This window comes from Cibotium barometz, chromosome 38, assembly GCF_041138505.1.
Source record: "Cibotium barometz isolate CiBa-2024 chromosome 38, ASM4113850v1, whole genome shotgun sequence".
Classification (NCBI taxonomy): Eukaryota; Viridiplantae; Streptophyta; class Polypodiopsida; order Cyatheales; family Cibotiaceae; genus Cibotium; species Cibotium barometz.
The window spans coordinates 1,015,881-1,036,948 of record NC_141083.1 but is presented as its reverse complement, the minus strand read 5'-3'; the positions used below and the strand labels follow the sequence as shown (position 1 = coordinate 1,036,948).

Genomic DNA, 21,068 nt, shown 5'->3' with positions numbered 1-21,068 from the left:
CAGCCCTTCCGACAGGCACGGAGGAGAGAGAGAGAGAGAGAGAGTTATGTTGCTGCCTTGGGGGCATGAGCAAGGGTGGGTGAGTAGGTTGGTAGGTGGCTGGGCGCACATAGTCGGTGGCCTACCGGACAGGCAGGCGGGCCAGCATAGCGCCAGCCTGGCAGCGAGGCGGAAGCGAAGTGGGCGGCAGTAGCGAACAGAGAGGGCGGCTACGCACAGAGGCACGAAGCGAATAGGGAACAGCAAACAGCGAAGCGGGCGGGGCGAAAGTGAAGCGAACAACGAACAGCGGGCGGGAGTAGCGAAGAGAGAGAAAGAAAGAAAGATATATTAACGTCTGCAAAAGGCCAAAATTGGCCTATGAGACAAACAAGTAGTACAATGATGTTCCTCCAGTCATCAAGAGGAAAATGTGGAGTGAGAATAAAATGTACAAGTATGAGAGAGAGAGAGAGAGAGAGAGAGAGAGAGAGAGAGAGAGAGAGAGAGAGAGAGAGAGAGAGAGAAATGAAATGTTATATTAACGTCTTCAAAAGGCCATAATGACCTATGAGACCAAAAAGTTACATCATGGTGGATCTGATACAATGTCTGGATAAAAAACCAGAAAATGAAAAATAAAGATGATACTACTGGCACCTGGAAAATAAAACTAGAACCGGAAGGTAAACAGAAACCCTTATAGGGTGTGAATATAGTGAGGGGGGGGGGGGGGGGGGGGGGGGCGGGGGGGTACGCTATGGAGGTGAGTGGAGTATAGTGAGGGGATACAATATCATGTAGGACGGGGGGGTACACTATGGAGGTGCCTCCATCTCATAATATGTGCCGCATCGGAAATGGCGGATCTCCTCAATATCCTTTGTGGTCAGCACCCTGACTGGGTGTCCCGCATGTCTCGTAAGAATAATCCGAATCCGCTGCTGCAACCTCCGTCTATGCTGGGATGCCCTCCTCCGTAGTCGTGGGCGTCTGGACCACCCAAGCTCATCGCATGATCAATGAGTGTACCACTGGTGTGGGCGGTATCCATGTCCTGCTGCTGCTGCTGTGGTCCATCTGGCGCAGTGATGGCTGGACTAAAGAAGTCTGTAATGTGCCTCCGAGTCTGGAAGCAGGCTATCTCTATATCTCCGCAGCTCAAGCAAGAACAATCCCAATACCTCTGGTCTTGGTACCCCATGACTCTGGAAAGTGGTCCAAAACCCTCTCTGAATAAACAGTGGAAACGACCACATATCTCATAGTATGCAGTACAATGGCATATATAATGCAGCAGTGACTCTGGCTTCCATTGGCATACTCGACATATCCTGGCCTCAGCTGGTATACCTCTATATCGGCCAATCTCAATCTCAAGCTAGTGTGAGGATGTGCGAATCTGACCAATAGCACATCGTACTGCATGAGACAAGTGTACATCCACAAGAGAGAGAGAGAGAGAGAGAGAGAGAGAGAGAGAGAGAGAAAAGAAAGAAAGAAAGATATATTAAGCATCTACTAAAGACCCAATGGGCCTATGAGACCAAAGTGATACAATAATGTCCATGGCATATCTCATCATGGATTGGAAAATAAAACAGAAAGAAAACATAAACATAGCTATCTCACTGGGGTGATACAAAAGTGTCCATGGAAACTCATCATGGAATACTAAGAATATAGAAACATGAGAGCACCATCAGCTCCGAGTAGATGGTATACCACTCTCCAAAATATCAAGCATAGGGCTAATGAGTATGGCCGAGAGGTCTCCCTCAGTTATGTCACGTGGAAAGGTAGCTCGATGGCGGTGGAGCATGTCCTAGATCTGGAGCTGATGAGGTGATCGTGGCCGACCGGGGGGGGGGGGGGTCGAGGGCGTCGGGCATGCTGGAGTGCAGAGGCTCGGTCCGAGGTAACTCCTCTCGGGGGCGAGGTAGGTCCAGAGCAGCTCGTGAAGGGTCGACAAGATCCACTATGTCGGTGTGCTCCATCTCCTGGGTCCGGAAGAAACTGGTGATGGTTGGCTGGTGAGGGAGGGGGCGGGATGGTTGGGGCCGAGGCTCTCTCAAGAAGGTGTCCCTGTGTTTGCGGAGCTCAAGCAGGAAGAGGCCCAGGCAACGTTGGTCCTGGAAGTCAATGATCCTGGAGAGTGGACCAAATCCCTCACGAAATAGATAGTGAAACCTCCCGCGGATCTCATAGTATACTGGGCAGCGGCATATGTAATGCTCCTCCATCTCAACCTCTGTGTGGCATTATTGGCAGATCCTCTCCTCTCTGGGTCTCGGTATGAGATTCCCGGCTTTGAAGATGCGCTCAGCTCTACCTATCTCCACTCTGAGGTGGTGGGATAAAAACCGTAAGAGTGAAACAGAGGTAGGCATGGTGATCTTCAAAAGGGGGTGGCGGAATGTAGAAGTCGGGGAGAAGGTGTGCTAAAGCCGGAGATCCCATAAGGTAGTCCACAGTGCTAGTACCTCCTGAGTGAGGGAAGGAGGTGAGGGCGCCGGAGGAGGGCCATCGGGACATCTCGTTATAGATAACGAGACCACTTGCAGCTCCCAGCTCTAAGAAATATCTCCCATACACCGTGACCTCCTCATGGTCTTGTGATGTCCAGCTCCTGTAGTCTGATAGGGTCGTCTAGATCTAGTGGGACCTGCTGACTTCCCGTCCTGGCATTTAAATCCCCGAGCAGGAGGACTTGCCCCGGCTGTGAGAACTCCGTGATATCCCCATATAATGGTAAGTCCGGTGACTGGCCATGCTGTGCAGCGTAAGGGGAGTGGTGTGGTGCAAAATAACACATAGGAATGTGGATGACTGTCACTGCTATGCTATAGCCGCACCCAAAGATACCGTGCATCCTCGTCCTTCCAGACGAAATCCTTGCTTGCCCTCCATGTATCTGCAAGGGGGGGGGGGGGGGGGGGGGCGAGGGGGGCAATCCCGTCCACTCCTAGCATCTGGCAAAGCATCACGGAATCCTCCTTGGGGGAAGCCCCTGCCTGTAGCTCCCGTACTCGCACATGGAGGGCCCTATCCTTCCTGCGTTTCTCCTCCTCGAGAGTCTCATGTATGATGCTCTGTGGGGGTTTGTGCTTCTTCACCACCTCCACCCAATCTTTCTTAGTGGTCTGCAGTTCTTCCCACAGCTTATCACTCGCAGCTTTCAACTGCTCCAAGTCAGTCCTTAAACCCTCCTGAATATTCAGGCGGAGGGGGCCGCCAGCACAGCAGCGCGGGTGGGGAAAGGGAAGCGGACACGCAGCAAGGGTGCAAACAGGCGCAGCACAGCACGGCGCGAACAGGCGGAGGGGGCCGCCAGTGTGCAGCGCGAACAGGGGGGGGGCGCGAAGAGAGACCACCAGCGCGCAGCGCGAGCAGGGAGGGGGGCTTGTGCAACGTCACGCCATGGAGAGAGAGAGAGAGAGAGAGAGAGAGAGAGAGAGAGAGAGAGAGAGAGAACTCATGCTATCCTTGTTTGCAGGTGAGAGCTCATATGGCAAACAACGAACCTCTAGTGAAGGAATTCGCCAGCGGCTAGGGCCTGCCGGTCTTTCTCTACATTACGCTAATATCATCAATCAAATAGATAGCTTGGTATGTGCTCTCTCTGTTGCATAAAGCTGTAAAATTTAGGTGCAAGAAATGGTGCATGGTTATGCCTAGCTCAAAGAAAAACCTAAACATAATTGACAGAGATTGAACCCCAGTAGTGAGATGGTATACTTTGATTCTAGCTGTTGCAGGTTTGGTCTATAGGAAGTGTGGATGTCTGGAAAAGGTTTTATGTTAATATAACATTAGTAGCCACCTTGCGACAAGTGAGAGGAACTCGGAGACTAAAGTTTGCTGGATCTCTGTTGTTGATGTTGGCACCAACTCCATGCTACCTTTAAATTCTCTGTGCTACACAATGAGCATGCTGAATTTCAGCCCTGGTGAAGAAACAGCCATGATGCTGGCTTCAATCTTACTGTACGTGCAAGCAGGTCTGGTTCTGAAGCTCTAGGCTGTAGTCCAGGTGATGATGCGCTCCTGGAATTTTGCTAACTGCATCTGTGACTAAGGCACTGAGCACTTAAAGCTGCTTGTTGAGCTTGAAGTGTCCATTGATTTGAATCCATTTGGGCTTTGCATGAATGTGGTATGCAAAGTGCATCATCTCTATAATCATTTGTGTCCATCATGAAACAGAACAAACTGGGGGGATTGTGGTGAACTGGAGAATCCATCTCTGTGCTGCAATAGTACTTGAAATTAGACAAAAAGAACATGGCTGAAAATGGCTGTGTAACTCTTGCTATGTTGAGGTACAAAAGAGAACATGCTCTGATACCGAAGTCAAGGTGCTATGCAGATATGAAACCAATGTCCAGGTGAACTATATGGAAGTGTATGTCTCAACTACTTTAAATCACGAGAGAGAGAGAGAGAGAGAGAAATGAAATGAAATGTTATATTAACGTCTTCAAAAGGCCATAATGACCTATGAGACCAAAAAGTTACATCATGGTGGATCTGATACAATGTCTGGATAAAAAACCAGAAAATGAAAAATAAAGATGATACTACTGGCACCTAGAAAATGAAACTGGAACTGGAAGGTAAACAGAAACCCTTATAGGGTGTGAATATAGTGAGGGGGGGGGGGGGGTACGCTATGGAGGTGAGTAGAGTACAGTGAGGGGATACAATATCATGTGGGACGGGGGGGGGTACACTATGGAGGTGCCTCCATCTCATAATATGTGCCGCATCGGACGCTGGCGGATCTCCTCAATATCCTTTGTGGTCAGCACCCTGACTGGGTGTCCCACATGTCTCGCAAGAATAATCCGAATCTGCCGCTGCAACCTCCGTCTATGCTGGGATGCCCTCCTCCGTAGTCGTGGGCATCTGGACCACCCAAGCTCAATCGCACGATCAATTAGTGTACCGCTGGTGTGGGCGGTATCCATGTCGTGCTGCTGCTGTGGTCCATCTGGCGCAGTGATGGCTGGACTAAAGAAGTCTGTAATGTGCCTCTGAGTTTGGCTCTCTGTGCGCCTAAGCAGGCTATCTCTATATCTCCGCAGCTCAAGCAAGAACAACCCCAAACACCTCTGGTCCTGGTACCTCATGACTCTGGAAAGTGGTCCAAAACCCTCTCTGAATAAACAGTGGAAACGACCACGTATCTCATAGTATGCAGTACAATGGCATATATAATGCAGCTCTGTCTCTGGGTCCCCATGGCATACTCGACATATCCTGGCCTCAGCTTGTATACCTATGAGGATGTGCGAATCTGACCAATAGCACATCGTACTGCATGAGACAAGTGTACATCCATGTAACTGGGTTTGATCACAAAACCATCTGCTGTGAGCTGAAGAAAATGCTCTCTGGACCGCGTGCTTCAGCTGAGCCCCATTGCATTATGCACGGTGAGGCATTCTTTGCACGTTGGCAGCACGGTTTTGATCCTGCTTCCGACTGTCTAGCTGGAGTATGTGGATCGCCGGTCATAGTCTTGCTTTCTAGGCCTTAGGAAGGAGTACCTTCTGCTTCTCCCCATCACTGGTTGAATGATAGGGCAAGTGTTGGAATCCCCGGCAACAGCCGCCTCGAAGCTAGCGTGGGTGTTTGGGATTCCTTCACTTTGCATCAGCATTTCCTCTTCGGAGATTGTACCGCATGTCATCTCTCTTCGATTGATTGCCGGGGGGACCCCATTCTTCAACGGGTGGAATACTGAGGCCTTCCTGGCCAATGTTTCGTGTGCGGGCAGATGGGTCACCTTGCCAGAGCTTGCCCTCATTGCCACTCTACGGGGACAGGGGGGCTGGGGGCCCCTAGGGGGGGTGGGCGTTGGACCATTGAGCTCCCCACGCCGGTCTAGCCCCCTCCTCCCATCAGAGTGGTAAGAGTGGACCGAGCGCCTCAGCACCACCTCCTCCCTCTGATGAGACAGAGCCTTAGCACCCTACGCTTGACGACGAGGATGGGGGTAGGTGGTGGCAGACAACTGGGCGGAGGCAGTAGCGGACACGCCTTGCCAAAGCAGTGAGCCGCTACCCTTCGGGGCCAAGGTGGAAAGGATCCTGTCAGAGAACCATTTCGAGCATTTATCACAGGAGTATCGATTTGAAGCGAAGGCCCCACCCGCCTCCCAAAGGGTCCCAATGTCAGGGACAATGTGGAGATTGGTCCCACGGAGTGTTTCAGTGCTAGTCTTCGGATCCCCCCCCCCCCCCCCCCCTCTCTGCCCGGGGGCCCCCTCCTCTTAGGAGGATCTGATCCCGCAACAGCAGCATGTGTCCTCTTAGGTGTAGGAGCAGATACCATCCTTCCCCTCTCCACAAGATCCTCTCCCTCTTCCCCCACGGCCCCCCTCCCCCCCTTCTTCCTCTTCCGCCCTGGAGGGGGCCCCTTGCGGGCTCATTTCGCAGACTGATCCACCACTTCTTGGAGCTTGTAGGAATGACAGTCGCTGCTTCCCTGGTGAGAGCTCTCCCCCTCGTCCCCAAGTAGCCCTCCTGAGTCACGGACTATAGTTTCTCAGATGCCTTCCTGTGGACACGAGCGCTTTTGCAGAGACTTCGGCTCCTCTCTGAGTTTGTGTTATAACCATAGAGCTACTTTTGAAGTAGCCTCTTAGGCATTTGAACTCTCAAGTCAAGCCATACAAATGCCTCACAGACATTGTTTCCCACTTTTGGCCCTTGGCTTGCATGGAGATTGGAGGATCAGGCCTTGGAAATTAGGATGGCGAGCTTGTGAGCTTGAGCTTGGAGGTCATCCTCTTTTTCTACCTTCATTTATTGCTGGTGGTCCCACTCACGCCCGTGCCCCCCCCCCCCCCCCCCCCCCCCCCCCCCCAAAAGATAACAAGCTTAATGGCCTATTATAGCAAGTTAGCTATTTATGGTGTAGTTGTCACTATGTAAGTGAGAGCTTGGGTTATTATGAGATTTAGTTGTGCAGATGCACTAATGAAGGTCCGGCTTGGACCAGAAGAGCAATCATTCTTATGCCACGCACATGGCGAGTACACAACAGGCTTTGGTGGTATGGGTTGCCAGAGTTAGACACGGGCCTATGGGATTGTGCACGAAGCCCTAGCCTTGGCTCGGGGGAGAGAAGTGGATGCCGATCCCTTTTTTTTGGGGGGGGGGGATAAGATGTTTTTTTTCCCCATTAAAATAAGCGATGGAGTTTTTCTTAAAAGGGGGGGAAAGCTATAAGTCAATAAAAGCACATTTGGGTTTTCGAAATAAAACTGAAAAGCACATTAGTTTACCCAAAAGCAAGTAAACTACTTGTTCTTTTATTATAAAAGTTGGGGCTTGCTTGTGACTTCTTGACATTTGATGTCCATCTCCTTGGTTAAGAGGGCTGAAAGTACACTGCTAGCTTCCAAGAGTGAGATTGGTACTTGAGTTCGTGGGAGAGCGGGATTTTCGTAGCACTTCATCTCGACACGCTAGCTTTCCTTGAGGAGTAGCAAACTATCTTGCGATTGTCGTGGTTGCTGAAGTACTGAACGATCGAGAATGTTCAACTTGATGATGACCATCGTGTCACATGCACTCTGCACTGTAGTGCATGGTGACAAGATGGCTCATCTTCAATGCTCCATTGTTCAGCAGTAGAACCCATAAGGATTTGATATTGTTGTACGCCGTGACCCCATTGTAATCCTCGGTCTAGGATATGTCAGGCATTCCTCATCCTTAGAGTGTCAGACAGTCAGTCAAGTCCCTTAACCCACTTGGAGAGAATCATTCATGCATATAGAGTCAGTAGAAGCCTTAGGGTTTGCATCAGATCATGGTTCATCTATGTGCATTTTTTCCACATTTTTACAGCATTATTACCATTATTTTCATCATCTGCAAGTGGTGTAGCAGATTATGCTATAGTCGGCCAGTTTCACAGCCAGCCGACTTGCACTTTGCTCATATAAATAGCATTGCTTTGCATCATTCATATCGTCATCATCATTCAAGTAAAGCGATTCAGTCCCTCAGCCCTGGGAGCATTAACGCTCGAGCATATAGGCATTCATTAACAGAGGTGCATCAGCCCTTGCGTTTTCAACACTTGTGCAGTTTTCAACATTCACCATCATCATCATTTGCTACAGCCATCTCGGTGAAGGTAAACACATCATTGTTCATTCATTTAAACTCAGCCTAGAACAGTCCAAAGCAGCCCCTCTCTCAGCCTTGGTTTGCAGCCTTCCTACATTCCATTGGAAGAGTGCATTGGCATTGAGATCGGTCATCATTGGTGCTTCTACAGTCGTGTACAGTTTAGCCTGACTCTTGGTCTTTCAAAGGTCTTGTGTTTGGCTTATCTACAATCAAAAAGTTAGTCATAAAGTCATTCTCTTCAAAGATAATAAAGCAAATACTCCTAGCAATAGGAGGGGGGCTCTTCAGTGGGTAATTTGGGACCCAATAAGGTGTACAGTTCTCTCTCTCATCTCTTAAAGTTTGAAGTGATAAAAGTGGATTGCTAAAGACTCGTGAAAACTCAGGATAAAGAAGGCGGTGTAAGACTTTGTATGACATGATCCTTGATTATGCATAATTCCGCTGCATGTTACACATTGGGATGATGACGCGGTAGTCGATGACCTGGTCACTGAGGTCAACTTCAACACAAGGATGACCTTGCTTGAGCAGGAGATTGCGAACCTTACCAACACCATTGTTGTTATGCAAGCAACATCGGCGGTTTTGGTGACAACAGGGGGAGTTGGAATAACTTAAGATGTACCCTCTTTTACTCTAGAGCCCTATACGGGGAGCGGAAACATAAGACTCAAGAGGCAATCGACTCCCTACTTCACAGATGGGGTACACACTTTGAGTTCCATCCCTTCCCTAGGATAAGAAGATACAGATGGTACAAGGATTCCTGACAGGAAAAGCCCTTATTTGATGAGCACCGGCCCTAGCATATGAGGAGATGGGACGGGGCCTCACCCTTCTCCTCTCTCACAACAATATTAGGACAACCCCATTGCCCGAGAAGGTAGGAGTATCACAGGCACCTGTCAGAGGTGGGAGTTCATTAGTAGTATAGCAACATGGCACATTTGGTGTGCTTGTGGCAGTGAGGTCATAGAGGGCACTTAACCAGGCCACCTGCTGAGTCCATCCTAAGCATATGCATAGACATCATTCACACTAGTGGAAGAAGTTGCGACGTGGCTTTGAGCGTATGTGAAAGCGTTGAGAGGCTTTCCTAGGGATTTGGAGTACCAGTCCTTTTCTCATGGTCACAGACTGTGAGGTTACTTGGCATTATTGGCCACCATGTACAATGTGTCCATGGAATCTCATCATGGAAAAAAAAGACAACATAACAAAAAGAATTAACTCTATTCCCCAGGTAAATGTAGACATGTATGGATCATCATTGTGATCCTCATCATGGAGGGTCATCATCCTCATCATCGTGGATACGAAGTGGGTGTAGAGGATACACGGGTGTGAGTGTGGAGAGGGAGCTATCCGTAGTCCATAGAGCATCGGTGAGGGGGTGAAGAGGGCCCCTGAATTTGAAGGGCCGAGGAGAAGTTAGGATGAGGTAGCAACTACAATTGCTCATTGGCAGGGGATGATCTCATCAATTTGGGGCTGGTGAACCTTTGGGTGCTTGAGGTCTTGGAGGGTGATGGCACATGCGGAAGCTTTAGGAGTCTTCTTTCAGCCCTAAACACCTTTCTGGAACATGCTGATAAAAAATGCAAGCAAGAGATGGAGAGAAGAGAGAGAGAGCTGAGTTTCACTATATTCATATAGTACAGAAAGGTGTACAATCTGGCTAGCCATAGGCTGCCCCTTCAAAAAAATTTCTTGACTCAAGGAGTCCTATCCTATTGACACAATCCCTAGGGACTAAATGACTCAACAAATACTTGGCTAAGCCTTTTATAGGCATATGGGACCAAACTTATGTTGTCAGCCAGCAGCAAAATATCATAAATAATTCATCTATTGTCGATGGTGCATGTAACCCCTTTGAACCACTTGGCGAACCAGTCTTGCATCAGGATGCCTTTCTGGTGTCCTCCAACACCCTGCTCAAGCCCTAATAACTCTATTTATCTATTGCCCTTCAGGAAATAGACTTGGGATTAGCATGTACATGTCATGCACATGACATCCCCCCTCTGCTAGACTTGATGACGGGATTCCAACTTCTGACCTTGGATGACTGACATCATCCCTTTGTCTCCTCATGGACTCCCAAATGTGTCATGCTTGCCTTCCTAGCAACCTTTTCACTGAAAACCCAGTCCTGTTCTACACATCCACTCCAAATCCGATGAAGATCTGTGCATTTGTTCCCTCTTGTCCCCTCGCCTTCTTGCCCTCTCCTTGAACACTGTCTTTGGTCTTCTTTTCTCGAGTATTGAGAGTGGCACTCTCACTCCACTCCTTGGAGGATCATCCTCCCTTGGAAACCGTTGCCTAAAAGCCTTTCCTGGTATGCCCCAAGTGACATCCGACTCACAGGACTGCCATTCCCCCTGGTCTTGTGGAACACCAACAACCAACCTCTTGGGAACTTCTTCCATGTCTTGTGTTATTTTCCTTGGACTGTGCACCTTCATCTGGGACTGAATTAGTGTTTAGCCTTGTTGAGCCTAATGCTCAATGTCACATGCGGAAGCTCTCGGAGTCTTCTTTTTGTCCTAAACACCTTCTTGGAACATGCTGATGCAAAATGCAAGTAAGAGATGGAGAGAAGAGAGAGAGAGATAGCTGAGTTTGAGTATATTCATATAGTACAAAAAGGTGTACAATCTGGCTAGCCATAGGCTGCCCTTCAAAAGGTTGTCTTGACTCAAGGAGTCCTATCCTACTGATTCAATCCCTAGGGGACTGAATGACTCAACAAATACTTGGCTGAGCCTTTGATAGGCACATGGGACCAAACTTATGTTGTCGGCCAACTGCAAAATATCATAAATCATTCATCTTCTGTCGATGGCACTTGTAACCCCTTCCAACCACCTGCCGACTTGGTCTTCATCCATAGGATGCCTTTCTAGTGTCCTCCGGCGCCGTGCTCAAGCCTTAATGACTCTGTTTATCTATTGCCCTTCACGAAATAGCCCTGGGATTAGCATGTACATGCACATGAGACGTGAGGCCATATGGCCATTGTCATGTGCACAGAGTGTATCTACCGTGTGCAACATGCACATAAGACTAGCTTCGAGGCTTGGGGAAGCTTAAAGCTAGGCAGGCTGATTGGCTAGGGATAGAGTGACGGGCGGGCACCCAAGTGTGGACGCCCGACGACTGGCCAAGAGCCTATAAAAGGGTGGCCAAGGTTAGTCAGTTGTTCATAGAGTCTCGTGAGTCTGCGAGAGCTCTACGGTCAGGAGCTTGGATCTAGTGCAGACGTGCGCCTGCTTCATGTAGCCGAGGCCGGAAGCAGTCTCGAGGCCCGCGAGGGTAGCTCCGTGGCAGTATGGGACATCACGGGGTAGAGATTGGTCGGTGCATCTTGCTAGTTTTAGCTCAGGTCGTGGCTCAGTGGGGACAACCAAGACTTGTGGGTTTTCGAGTCGTGTTTTAGGAATGTTCTACGAGGAGATCCGTGGGGATTTTGACAATGGTATCAGAGCATGCCTCGAAGAGCGTGCAAGTCAGTAGGTATAGAGAAGAAAGAGATCAAAGAAAGAGGTATGAGTTCAAGATGACTGCTGTTTTTTTCATGTAATACTAATGTTTTTTTTTTTCAAAATTCAGCATATGGTTTCTAGTTGCATCGTTGGAACCCGAGTGGGTTGTGGTCATGGAAAGGGTCGCTTTGGTTAGCAAGTGAAGAGTTGTTTTATTGGCAACAAGGAGAGAAGCAAGAGTGCAGTCGGTTGTGAATCAGCAAGCGAAAGAGAGAAGTAAGAGAAACCCTATCGGCCGTGTGAATCAACAAGAGAGAGAGAGAGGGATTGAGAGCAGGTCGGCTGTGCGTAGCCAGACCAGTTGGCGTAGGGCAAGAACCAGTCGGGCAGCGAGGCGACCAGTAGTCGGGTAGTGTTTTTTTAAAAGCCATTGTTGTTCGCAAGTGATGGTGAAGAACGCCATGCAGCTGACAGGTGCTTTCAATGTTTTTTTTTTTAGCCCCAGTTTTTTTAGCGCCACGTTGTTTTTTTTAAAAAAAAGCACCTCACATTTTTTTTAACAAAACGAAGGTCACGTGTTTTAACAAAACAAGCATGGAGCGTGTGTTAAAAAAAAAAAAAAACGGGTGGCTATACGTGTGGCTCATGTGTTTTTTTTGTGTGGCATTTACTACACACTCTGGGTGACTTGTATCCTCAAATCCTGGTGGCTAATCCATATACACCTCTTCTTGCAAGCCTTATATGTGGCTTTTACGAAAGCCATCTAGCATGGTTTTTTGAAAAAAAAAACACAAAAGCAATACAAAAAACAAACACTTTTCGGGGTTTTATAAAATATCCCTTGAGTGGGCTTCTACCGCCTCGAGTTTTCTAGCATCAGCTCTTGCTTGTAGCCACGATGTTGTCTCACTTCCAAATTTTTTCCACTTCGCGATGTCAACCCAAGAATCGCAGATGGAACTCATTCCCGAACGTGAAGACTTGCTGGCTACCGAGGCCGCTGATGGCGATCTTTTCGAAGATTTTGTAACTAAATCTGATTTTCAGGAGTTCAAAGCTACTTTCGAGGCTTCTTTCATAGAGCGTCAAGCACAGGTCACCGCGTAGATGCATGCTTTGCAGAATTCCATCTCTTTATTGACCACTACCTTGTCTACTCTTTCGGGCATGGATTCCTTGGCGTCTACTTTAGGCCCCAACATTACTCTAGAGCAGTTTGGGAGCGAGCAAAAGCAACGTACCAAGGAGATTGTGGACATGTGGCTACATAAGTGGCAGGTCCACTTCCAGTTTCATCCATATGGTGATGAGAAAAAGATTCAGTTGGCAGTAGGTTTCCTCTCAGGCAAAGCTTTGCTTTGGTGGAAAGAACTCAAACCTAAACTAACAACCTCGGCACAGTTCGAAGAAGTCTTCAAGAAAGAATTCCTCAAGGAGGAGGATGACTATGATATAGTTGCTCAGTTTGCCAGTTTGACCATGACCTCGTAAAACCTCACTTATGAGGTCTACCTCTAGAAATTTAGAGACTTATGAAAGCTACGAAGATGGATTCTTTGTAGCAAGTTTACCTGACTCGTACCGTTTATGGGTCAAAACTAACAAGTGCAAAACTTTGGACAAGGCCATTCACTCTACTCGTATTTATGATGATGCGATGGTCTCTTCCAAAACCAAACCCATAACCGAGCAGGGGAACAAGCACAAAAGAAAGTTCTCCGTGCGCCGATGGCTAGCACAACAGAAGAAAAGTCTTTGGACCAACCTTCGAAGAATTCTACTTCGATTTCAACGAAGAAAAATCGTCTTCTCAAGGCTTTGAAGCTCAAGAAGGAGAGACATTGTTTCATCTGCGAAGAAAAAAGGACACATGCGTAATGAGTGCCTGAAGAAGAAGGGTGCTAAGACCAATGCAGGACCCAAGACGAAGGCAGCCAACCAGTTGTCTTTGATAGGTACTTGAGTCATTGTACTTTCTCGCCCTAGTTCATGTTCTGGTTGTTTGTTCAACTCTAAAGTTTTTGGCTCGCACGATCTTCTTCGAGTTTATGGAGAAGTGAATGGCCATAGAATCCACATTCTTCTGGACCCCGGAAGCTCACACAACTTTGTTAATTACAAACTTGTGCAGAAATTGGGTCTGGACACAATGCCTAGCGATCATATCTACGAGGTACGCCTATCTACGGGTCAGCAAGTGTGGGATCGAAAGCTGGAGAAGCTACCGATCCAGATTCAGGACTACAAAGATATTCTGGAGTGCTATGTTATGTACCTAGAGCATGTAGACTTGCTATTAGGGATTGAGTGGTTTAAGACCCTTAAGGTCTAGATAGATTGGTCTAGTCATACTTTTTCTTTTGAACATGGAACACTCAGTATTGTATCTTAGGTGATTGTATACATTCCTCTCAGGGACCTCTTGTAAATACCGTTGATTTTGAAAATATAATGGATTCTTGTTTGTATATTGCATTCCACTGTGTCTTTATTCCACTTTCTTCATTTCTCATATCTACTATGGATGTTAATGAATTAAGTGTGTTTAAAAGCAAAGAATTAAAGAAGTTACTTGACTCGTTTCAAGATGTATTTCCTAAGGAGTTGCCATCGGACTTACCACCTGAAAGGGCAGTGGATCATCGTATTGATCTAGTCCGTGGTGCTCAACCTGTTAGCATTCCACCTTACAGGATGAGCCAGGCTGAGGAAGATGAGTTGGCCAAACAACTTGTAGATTATTTGAGGATGGACTAGACCCGTCTAAGTAAATCACCTTGGGGTGCACCTGTGACTTAGGAGAAAGAAGGACAACACTTGGCGAATGTGTGTAGATTACAAGAGACTGAACAAAGTGACAATTAAGAACCGCTATCCTCTCCCTAGATCAGATGACCTGATTGACCGTTGAGTCGGAGTGAAGTATTTCACAAAGATAGATTTACGTACTGGCTATCACCAGATACGTATTCATGAAAGGCACGTCGAAAGAACCACCTTCTTTTTTCGTGAACATTTGGGGAAGTTTATGGTGGTGTTCCTAGACGATATTTTAGTATATAGTCGTACTCTTGAGGATTATGTTAGACACCTCACGATTGTCTTGGCTACTTTAAGACAGAATCGACTGTATGCTAAATTAAGTAAATGTGAGTTTTGGGTGACAGAAAATATTTACTTAGGACACAAGATCACAAGAGACGGGTTGAGCATTGACTATGAGTGAGTCCAGAAGGTTTTGGCTTGGCCAATATCACAGACGGTGAGACAACTTCGTTCTTTTCTCGGTTTTGTTGTTTTTCTTCGGAAATCTATGTGGGAGTACTCTTAGCTCACACTACCAATGACTGACTTGTTGAAAGGTCGTGGACGTAAGTCGAATCAGCCTATCCCTTGGAATAATGATTTGGATATGGCCTTCAGACTTTTGAAAGATAAAGTCAAGGAACCCCCTACCTTAGCACTACCCGATCCTAGCGGGCCTTATGTTCTTGAGACTTACGCGAGTGACTATGCGATTGAGGCTTCTCTATTCCAAGATGGTAGACCTATTGCTTTTGAGAGTCGAAAGCTGGACGACACTCAATCTCATTGGCCAACCCTTGAGAAGAAGCTTTATGCTGTCATTTACGCTGTCAAGGTTTGGAGGCATTATTTATATGGCTCCAAGTTTGTGGTATTGACTGATCATCAATCAATCGAGTATGTGTGTGATGCGGATGATTTGAGAGGACGAAAAGCTAAATGGGCAGAGTTAATGCAAGATTTTGATTTTGAAATACGCTATCGAAAGGGGTCCATGAATAGTGTAGCAGATGCGCTTAGTCTGATCAGAGAGGTGAAAACTGTCTTTCACCGAGATTTCTACTGACTTATTTCAGTCATTGAGAGAGCTTTGTAGGACTGATAGTTATTTTGGTCCATATTGGCAGAGGATCCAGGATGGGAGCTCATTGATTGACCAAGACTCAGTGACTGAGTAGCCTACCATTCAGGCTGCGGGAGGCCGATGGGTGGATGGTTCAGAATGGTTTATTGTTCCGTATTGACAAATTTCGTGTACCATAAGTTCCAGACATTAGGTCCAAGATTCTTAAGGAGTGTCACGACGCCCCTTCTGTTGGACACCCCGGGGTACACAGTATATTAGCTTTAGTGAAACACACTTTCTATTGGCTAGAGATGAATGGGTATGTAGAAGATGTTCTTAAGTGTCAGGTTTGTCAAGCAAATAAAGCTGAACGCTTTAGACAAGCTAGGATGTTGCATCCTTAGCAAGTCCTAGGTAATAAATGGAAAAGTATTTCCATGGATTTTATTACCGGAGTGCCAAGAACACATCAAGGCCACGATTCTATTTGGGTTGTGGTGGACCATGGATGTTTGACAAAATGGCTAGATTTTTACCTACACGGAAGATTGTTACAGCTACGCAATTAGCAAGGCAGTTTATCGAGCAATTGTTTAGACTGTATGGTTTACCGCAAGACAGTTAGTGATAGGGACTCTAAGTTTACAAGTGACTTTTATTTTTATTTTTATTTTTCTTCAGAAAGAGACTTCTATTAAGTATGAGAAAAACATACAACAATCACAGTTATAAGCGGGAAAAGAATAGAATCACCCCAATATTTAAGGTGATTTCAACCACTGAGGAGCATCATGATGCCATGTAAGACCTGTGGTACTAGAGGAAAAGAAGATGCCATGGTCCCATTCCCGCATAAATATCACACGCTTTGCCTGCGCAGAATCCCCTACATGCGAGCCCAAGTAGCCATAAGAGTGTGGATGATATCACTCCATATAGTACTAATGTACTGAGATCCAAAAATCTGGACACCCTCAATAGCCTCCGTGCATCTAGCTCTCCAGATCTGCCATGCTGTAATATTGGCAATAATCTCCCAACTGGTGTCAATCCTCTGTCTAGGGGGTGTATAATCAAAGTGAGGAACATCCTGCAATAAACCATGTTGGGCAATATCTCTACGAATGAAAAAAGGAGAATCTGTACCACTGCCCTCATAAAAAAGCTGCGGACCAGACTAGGAGAGCCAAGCAACTGCCGGCAAGTCACATGCATGGCTCGGCCACTCAATTTGCCCATAAGTTGGGCTACAGGACCCCAAATCTGTTGTGCAATGCTGCATCCCCATAGACAATGTTGTACGGACTCAGAATCTGCCGCACATCTAGGACATGAAGGTGCTACACCGAAAACTGATCTCCACTGATTTGTGGGGAGATCACCATGTAAGAATAACCAAAAGAAATGAGAGATCTAGCTCCTTTTGTATGAGTGCCAAAGTCTATGCCAATATCTGCGCTATATCACTGGAGAAATATCATAGATCTCCCAATGAGGCCTGAGAGTAGGGATCCTATGCATCTGTCGAGTGAGGAGAAACCTGGCATTCCGAACAGTGAAACTGAAAAAAGGAAGGCTTTTCGAAGGATCGAAGGCATCAATCCATTCCCACTCTTCTGGATCCCACTGAAGATATCTGATAGAACTGCCACCATATAGCCACAAACACCAAGAGCCATGAGTCACTATCTGAGGAGAAGGGTCAATGAACCAGTGCTTCCCCGAGCGACCAACAATCCTCACTGGACTAAGCCTAGTATTTGGGATGATGTCCTCCATACTACATCTCCTCAATCTCCTACCAGGCATGATAGAATAAATGAGGCAATTTGTATCCTCCTGGCCCGTGAGAGCAATGACCTGCAGAGGTATGCCTATTCTCGAAAAAACTCCTAGCCAACTCGGATGATAGTCTCCCGTGAAAAGTCCCAGAAAGCCACTCATGCGGAATAGCTGCATCAATCTGATCAATACGAATGCGAGAGCCCCTAAGATGCTGAGTGGATGCAACTCTCCGATCCTTCGGAAGACTCTTAAAGGTCTTCCAAGTAAGAACTCTGTATGCGCATCTCTCCCATCCTCACCATTGCATATAACGAGATGCTTGTTTTTGAGAAGTTGGAAACAACTTTGAATCTGAGTTCCTCAGATTATCCTCAATCTGATGGCCAGAGTGAAAGTGTTAATCAGACTTTGGAGGACATGCTTCGTGGATGTCTCCAAAAGACAAGGTTCATGGAAAGATTATCTTCCTATGTTAGAATTTGCATATAACAGTACTAAGCATACGAGTACAGGTTTTAGTCCTTTTATGCTTATGTACGGATTTCAACCTACATCACCTGTCACACCGTGGGATTTTCACGACTTCAGCATGATGTAGCGCGTACTTTTTTACAAGATATGCAAGAAATGTTACAAGTTGCGAAGGAATCTATTAAAAGTGCTCAAGTGTCATGTGCACAATGTGTATCTACTGTGTGCTACACGCACACAAGACTAGCTTCGAGGTTTGGGAAAGCTTGGAGCTAGGCAGGGTGATTGGCGAGCTGAGCTAGGGATAGACTAACGGGCGGGCACCCAAGTATGGACGGGCGAGTGCCCAAGTGTGGACGCTCGATGACCGGCCAAGAACCTATAAAAGGGTGGCCAAGGTTAGTCATTAGTCACATAGAATCTCGGATGATTTGTGAGAGCTCTATGGTCTGGAGCCTGGATCTAGTGCAGACGTGCACCTGCTTCATGCAGCCAAGGCCGGCAGCAGTCTCGAGGCCCGCAAGGGTAGCTTCGTGGCGATATGGGACGTACGAGGTAGAGGTTGGTCGGTACGTCCATCTAGTTAGCTCAGCTCGTGGCTCGGTGGGGACAGCCAAGTCTTGTGGGCTTGCCCACGGTTGTCGTGATTGGGAGGTGAGTCAGGCCTGCACCCCCTTCTTGTTTGTTTGGTTTGTTTGCAGGTTTCGAGTCTTGTACCAGGAGCGTTCCACGAGGAGATCCTATGGGGTTTTGAAAGTGGTATCAGAGCATGCCTCGTGAACGAGCAAGTCGGTAGGTAGAGAAGATGAGGTCGAAGAAAAGGTATGAGTTCAAGAAGCTTGCTGTTTTTTCTATGCATACTTCTGTTTTTCAGATTAGTATGTTGCTTTTTCATCGAAGAGACCCGTGATGATGAAGAAGGTGGTCTAGTAGGGTTGATTTGTTTAGCAAGAAGAAGGCTAGATTCGTTTTTGTACCTGCATGAACAGTTGGAAGAGAGAAAACAAAAAGCCAATTGGCTATTGTTGTGAGAGAGAGAGAGAGAGAGAGAGAGAGAGAGAGAGAGAGAGAGAGAGAGGATCGCAGGCTGTGTCTTGATGGAACTGTGTAACGCCTGATGGTTGCGTAGTCCGCCTGTCCGCGGACGCTAGCCAATTGTATGCAGACACTGGTACGCTGGCACGCACGGCCAGGTGGACGCTTTGCACAATTGCGTGGGCTGGTTCACACAGACTGGCAGGCGGGTGGCTTAGCGCCCGTAGGCGCACACGCCTTGCAGTCTGGCTGTTTGCGAAGGCGCCAGTGTAGTGCAGCCAGCAGCAGTCGGGCAAGCACATCAGCGGCCGGTTCACACAGGCGGGCGCTGATCGCAGGCGGTGCTGGCAAGCGAGCGGAAGGCAGTCCGACGGATGGCAGGAAGGAGGTGAAGGATTTAGCGAAAAAGCAACGAAGCGTGAGTTTTTTTTCTCATGCTTTCGTTTTTTTTCCTAAACCTTAGTAAAAGGTTTAAAAAACCTACTTAATGCTTAAAGGTGTTTTTTTAAAGAAAACAGAATATATATATATATATAAGAAAAAAAAACACAAAAGCAAAAGCTCAAGATTGCTTTTGGGAAAGCCTATATAAACCCCTTAAGCGGGCTTCTTGCCACACATCTCTCAAGTTCTCAAGCTCTCAAGTTCTCTAGCACTTTTCTTGTGCAAGATCGAATTTTCTCTCTCCCTAGCCCTCTTCAAGATGTCGACCCAAGAATCCGAGTTGGAGCCCTTTATGGAACGTGAAGGCGTGCCGGCTACGGAAGACACCAATGCCGATCTTTTCGACGATTATGTGTCGTTCACTCAGAGAGTTCTCTGAAGGAAGGATGGTGTATTTGCGAGTTCCGAAAGATTCCGAGACTTTACGGACAGGTCGATCTCCGAAATTCTCCTAGATACTGTGGACCATTTCAGGTTACACGCCGGATTGGTTTAGTTGCATATGAATTGGACTTGCCTTCTCATGTGGAAGTTCATCTCGTATTTCATGTCAGTAGACTTGAGGAAGTACTGGGTGGAATAGACGAGTTAGTTACTCCTCAAGAAATCATAGATGTCGAGGATATAACATTTGTGCCACATGAACCAGAAAAGATTCTTGGATCTCGTGAACGACGTTGCGGCATACACTACTCACGGAATACAAGATCAAGTGGAAGGATCGTGTTGAGGAGGACGCTACATGGGAGACAACATTGACTACCCTTCAGAGGGACTACCTTGGGTTTTTACTGAGCTCAGGAGTGAGCTCTTAGAGGAAGGGGAGTATGTCATGTGCACAGAGTGTATCTACCGTCGTGTGCAACATGCACACAAGACTAGCTTCGAGGCTTGGGGAAGCTTAAAGCTAGGTAGGCTGATTGGCGAGTTGGGCTAGGAATAGACTGACGGGCGGGCACCCAAGTATGGACGGGCGGGTGTCCAAGTGTGGACGCCCACGGACCGGCCAAGAGCCTATAAAAGGGTGGCCAAGGTTAGTCATTTGTTCATAGAGTCTCGCGAGTCTTTGTGAGAGCTCTACGGTCAGGAGCCTGGATCTAGTAGAGACGTGCACCTGCGTCATGTAGCCGAGGCCGGCAGTAGTCTCGAGGCGTGTGAGGGTAGCTCCGTGGTGGTATGGAACATCACGGGGTAGAGATTGGTTGGTGTGTCTTGCTAGTTAGCTCAGCTCGTGGCTCGGTGGGGACAGCCAAGACTTGTGGGTTTTGCCCATGGCTGTCATGGTTGGGTGGTGAGTCAGGCCTACACCCCCTTCATGTTGTTTGGCTTTGTTTAGCAGGTTTTGAGTCGTGTTTCAGGAACGCTCTACGAGGAGATCTGTGGGGATTTGACAGCTCTTCAAAGTGCGGTGGCACAAGGTAGGGTAACCCCAGTCGAGGGGGCAGATGGTGGGCCCCTCATCGCTACTGTGGTGGCCTCATCCATCTGTGTCCGCTCCTCTTGTGGGTGGAAAAAGATGGTGATGGTAGGCTGAGATAGGTGCGGGGGTTGAGGATCTCTGACTAATAACTCTCTGTGTCGTTGGATCTCCAACAGGAAGAGTCCAAGATGACGCTGATGTGGATACTTCATAACTTGAGATAATGGCCCAAACGCCTCTCTGAATAGGCAGTGGAATCTCCCCTTGATCTCATAATACACCGGGCACTGACAAATATAATGCTCCTTAGACTCTACTCCTCCATGGCACAATCTACAGAGCTTGTTGTCTCTAGGGTTCCTTGCTGCTCTGCCGACCTCAATCTCGAGCCAATGGGATGAGACCCTGAGTTGACC

At 47.5% G+C, this 21,068-nt stretch overlaps 1 protein-coding gene across 1 annotated transcript in view; it reads left to right on the top strand.

Moving 5' to 3' along the window:
* The window catches only part of LOC147616220 (protein PSK SIMULATOR 1-like), an 82,508-nt gene that overhangs the window by 40,955 nt on the left and 20,485 nt on the right, over positions 1 to 21,068 (top strand). Inside the window, exon 8 of the mRNA XM_086777231.1 lies at positions 3,476 to 3,588. Coding sequence (XP_086633357.1) covers positions 3,476 to 3,588 — 113 coding nt within the window. The remainder of the gene's footprint in view (positions 1 to 3,475; positions 3,589 to 21,068) is intronic.